Source organism: Gadus chalcogrammus, chromosome 13, assembly GCF_026213295.1.
Source record: "Gadus chalcogrammus isolate NIFS_2021 chromosome 13, NIFS_Gcha_1.0, whole genome shotgun sequence".
Taxonomy (NCBI): domain Eukaryota; kingdom Metazoa; phylum Chordata; class Actinopteri; order Gadiformes; family Gadidae; genus Gadus; species Gadus chalcogrammus.
The window spans coordinates 5590798-5595597 of record NC_079424.1 but is presented as its reverse complement, the minus strand read 5'-3'; the positions used below and the strand labels follow the sequence as shown (position 1 = coordinate 5595597).

At 55.6% G+C, this 4800-nt stretch overlaps 1 protein-coding gene across 1 annotated transcript in view; it reads right to left on the bottom strand.

Annotated features, from left to right (window-relative positions):
* Window positions 1-3606, bottom strand: part of grm2a (glutamate receptor, metabotropic 2a) — a 21898-nt gene extending 18292 nt beyond the window's left edge. The window contains exon 1 of the mRNA XM_056606461.1: window positions 3109-3606. Coding sequence (XP_056462436.1) covers window positions 3109-3606 — 498 coding nt within the window. The remainder of the gene's footprint in view (window positions 1-3108) is intronic.
* Between the last annotated feature and the right edge of the window lie 1194 nt (window positions 3607-4800).

Sequence of the window (4800 nt, the reverse complement as noted above, 5' to 3'; positions counted from 1 at the left end):
AGACCCAGGGATGTGTTTTAAATGATCCGAGTATAAATAGATCAGTGAGGTACGCCCGGGCAGGCAGGCAGCTCCTCCTGCAGCGAGACGCTCCGAGAGCCTTTAGAGTGTGTGACACACGGAGGTGTACCGCTGGAGATACTGTTAGTGATCATGTTGTCATCGTCCGCTCAGCACCACGCTGCCGGGGGGGGCCACGGCCAGGGGCCAGGGGCCCGCGACGCATTCATTAGCCCGAGGAAAGAACAGGAAAACATCTCTAATTGACGCTCGTCTTGACGGGGAATCCTCGTTAATGTGAGGATCGGGCCTCTGCAGCGAGCAGCAGGACTGAACCACGGCCGTGTGAAGGCAGCTTTAAGGACCCCCACATCAGCTTTAAACCGGCCTCCTCATGGATGACAGATTCCACCGTTTCACAGACAAATGTGGATCGTGTCCGCTTGGTCTGCTCCGAATCATCCGGCGTTTCACGCATGAGAGAAGATGCAGGAGGCACTGAACTGAACGCCACGGAGTCCTAAACATTCCTCAAGAGTAAAAGACCCAGAAAACAAAGATAAAAATAAGATATTCAGCTCATCACCTGGAAAACTCACTAAGCCTACTTCTCACTAGCCACTCTATTATAGATAGATAGATAGATACAGCTTTATCATATCATTATTTTTATTAATTATAAATGCTCTTGTCTATGATCCAGTTGAGCGATTGGTGTCAGCCTCATCAAACCATCACCTATTTCCTAAGTCGCTATTTTATCCAAAGCGACTTAAATAAGTACATTTGTCAGAAGATGGTGAAACAATACATGTTCATAGAACCAAGTTCCAAGCACTAACAATAGGTTAACCCATTCCCCGTACACAACAAAGATAGCTAGGTTAACCCATTCCCCGTACACAACAAAGATAGCTAGGATAAGATGCTACACAACTAAATACTTTAACTAAGTATGACATACAATATGTGCGTACATTGAGTGCCAAGACGCATAACATAGAATAAGTAGGAGGGGGACGGGGGACGGTTTGAACTCTGAACAGGGGAGTCTTGAGTCTTTTGCGGAAGTTGGTGACCTCTCACAGCCCCCCCTCCAGAGCCTCTTTGGGGCGTTAGACCTCACACAGCCCCCCCTCCAGAGCCTCTTTGGGGCGTTAGACCTCACACAGCCCCCCTCCAGAGCCTCTTTGGGGCGATAGACCTCTCACAGCCCACCTCCTGAGGGGGCCCCTGACCATTCACAGCCCCCCTCCAGAGCCTCTTGGGGGGCCCTAGACCATCACAGCCCATCTCCGTGCTCCCTTGGGGACCTCGAACCTCTCACAGCCCATCTTCAGAGAACGAGGAAGGGGGCTCAGACTTGTCGGCCGAGCCACAGATGGGTGGGTTCGGGGGGGGGGGGGGGGGGGGGGGGGGCTGCGTGACAGCGTCATAGAAGCCCGCCTCCGCACGCCGCTCCAAGCTGTGCTCGTGGCACGCCGCGGCGCCTCGACAGCCAAGCCCACCCACGGCCCCCGGCACCGGGGTAGCATGTAGCGTCCCCCACCGCCGCCGCCGCCGCCGCCTCTCCCCGCCACCCGGTCCCTCTGAGGCGTTACCATGGTGATGAGGATGAGCCAGACGACGGTGGGATGTATTCAGGGGTGTTGTTGTTTAGTTGTTGATTTTTTAGTTCATGGGGTAACCCGGCCCACCAGCACCACCTAGCCCCACCCAGCACCACCCAGCACCACCCAGCCTCACCCAGCACCACCCAGCACCACCCAGCCCCACCCAGCACTACCCAGCCCCACCCAGTACCAACCAGCACCACCCAACCCCACCCAGCACCACCCAGCACCACCCAGCACCACCCAGCCCCACCCAGTACCCAGAACCACCCAGCACCACCCAGTTCCACCCAGCACCACCCAGCACCATCCAGCTCCACCCAGCACCACCCAGCCCCACCCAGCACCACCCGGCTCCACCCAGCTCCACCCAGCTCCAACCAGGACCAACCAGCACCACCCAACACCCAGAACCACCCAGCCTCACCCAGCACCACCCAGTACTGCCCAGCACCACCCATCAACACCCTGCACCACCCAGTACTGCCCAGCACCACCCATCAACACCCTGCACCACCCAGTACTGCCCAGCACCACCCATCAACACCCTGCACCACCCAGTACTGCCCAGCACCACCCATAAACATCCTGCACCACCCAGTACTGCCCAGCATCACCCATCAACACCCTGCACCACCCAGTACTGCCCAGCACCACCCATCAACACCCTGCACCACCCAGTACTGCCCAGCATCACCCAGTACTGCCCAGCACCACCCAGCACCACCCAGCACCACCCAGCGAATCAATTGGATCAGCGAATCAGCGTCAGTGTGCTAGCAGCACACAACCAGTGTGCCAATCCTCATCGGCTCGCAGACTTTGCACGTTGAATCAGACCCACGCAGACACCAAAGGCCTCCAACACAGCTGAACGCACGCAAAAGATTTGTTCCGAAAGTCGTCCGAGTCTCCCCAATCGTCTCAGAAGGCCAACGGTTGGGCCAGAGTATCCAGCCTTCACTCTGTGGTGTTGTGATCATCTCACGTTTCTAGAAGAGCTTCATATACACAATGGATGCATTAAGTGCATGCGGCCAAACACACACACACACACACACACACACACACACACACACACACACACACACACACACAGACAGACAGACAGACAGACAGACAGACAGACAGACAGACAGACAGACAGACAGACAGACAGACAGACAGACAGACAGACAGACAGACAGACAGACAGACAGACAGACAGACAGACAGACAGACAGACAGACAGACAGACAGACAGACAGACAGACAGACACACACACACACACACACACACACACACACACACACACACACACACACACATACACACACACACTCACACAAACACACAAACACACACACACACACACACACACACACACACACACACACACAGACACACACACACAAACACACACACACAGACACACACACATACACACACAAAAACAAGCAAGTGATGTTAATTTAATCCAACCAGAGTCCGTGTGCGTGTGTGGGGGGGTTCTACCTGGATGGAGACGTCGCTGTAGGAGCCCCCGATGACCCCGGAGATGGCGAGGGGCGGGTCGTCGTGGACGGCGTAGGAGCCGTCGGGGCAGGTGTACTCACTGTCGTCCACCTTGGTGAGCGACGCCCGCACGAACTCCAGCGACTGCTCCAGGGCGTAGGTGTCCTTGGAGCAGGTGTCCAGGATGTGGGCGCCCAGGCGGAGGCCGGGCAGCAGCAGGGGGTCGTGGTTGATGTGGTCCAGGGCCAGCAGCATGGCCTCCAGCCGCTGGATGCCCCTCTGGGCGTTGATCTTGCCGCAGTCCTCGGCGCCGTCGCCCTTCTGGTGCACGGGGAACAGCCCCCCGATCATCAGCTCCCCCTCCACCGCCACCCCCCTCTTGGCCTCGGCGCTGTACCCCGTCACGGGGAGGCCCTGGGGGGACGGGGGCAGCAGGGCCACGCAGAGCAGCAGCAGGCCCCGGGGCCCGGGGCCCCCACGGGACCGACCGGGGGACATGGGCCTGACGCTCTCTCCCTCTCCCTCTCTCTCTCTCTCGGCGGAGCGGCGGCGGCGGGCGGCCCGGGGAGGGCGGAGCGCTGAGCCGAAGGGACCTCAAAGAGCCGGAGGGATCGGTCTTCTTGAGGAGGCCATTTACAAAATGGACGCCATTTACAAAATGGACGCCGTTTAAAACGTAGACGCCGTTTACAACATGGACGCCGTCAACAACGCCGTTTACAACATGGACGCCGTTTACAACATGGACGCCGTTTACAACATGGACGCCGTTTACAACGCTGTTTGCAACATGGACGCCGGCTCCCTTGTCCGGTCTGTGTTTCGATTCGTTTGCCTGTGGATCAAACAGAGAGAGAGTCACTCAGTGGTTTGGTATAATGAGCTTTTGTCTTGTGGAGATAAACACCCGTTCCTGTGTCAGGAAAAGGTCTGCTGAAGGCCGCTTAGGTTATCTGCAGAACGAGATGGTCCAGAGCCGGCCCTCGTAGCCACGGCTAACCCTGGCACGGTGCTCGACGTGATGATCTGCCAGAGTTCAAACTAGGGATCCAACCCTGACTTTGACATGATTTGTGTGAGTGTGTGTGTTTGTGGGTTGTTTGTGTGTGTGGTTTTGTATGTGAGTGAGCGTGTGTGTTTGTGTGCTTGCGTGTACAAATATGCATCCATATGCATCAATAAGTCAGCGATAATTCTTCCAACACGTGGAACCAAAATACAACATAATGCGGATTTTAGCCATGATCCACTTCAGGGAGTTCAAGTGAAGCGGCCTGATGAATCATCATCATGAAACATCATCGAAAATCATCATCATAAATCAGCCTCATAAATCATCATCTTCATTAATTGTCATCATAAATCTGCCTAAAAAGTCAGCCTCATAAATCGTAAATCCACTGAGACAATGGCGACCTGTCAGTCACCTGAAGACAGAAACATATCAGATGATTAGGAAACAGTGGACCCTACAGCTACAGCTTCTACATGGACCCTATTGCTACAGCTTATCACTCTGCCCCCAAAAGGGCCCCCCAGACTACCCTCACCCTGCGTTCACACTAAAAGATGCAAAAAGTTGACGCGCGTCGTGATCCCATTCAAAGTGAATGTAGAGACGCGTTGCTGCTTTGCTGCCGCAGCATTTGCTGCCGAGAAAACGGGCAGCAAAACTTGATTTGCGGCGCGTCA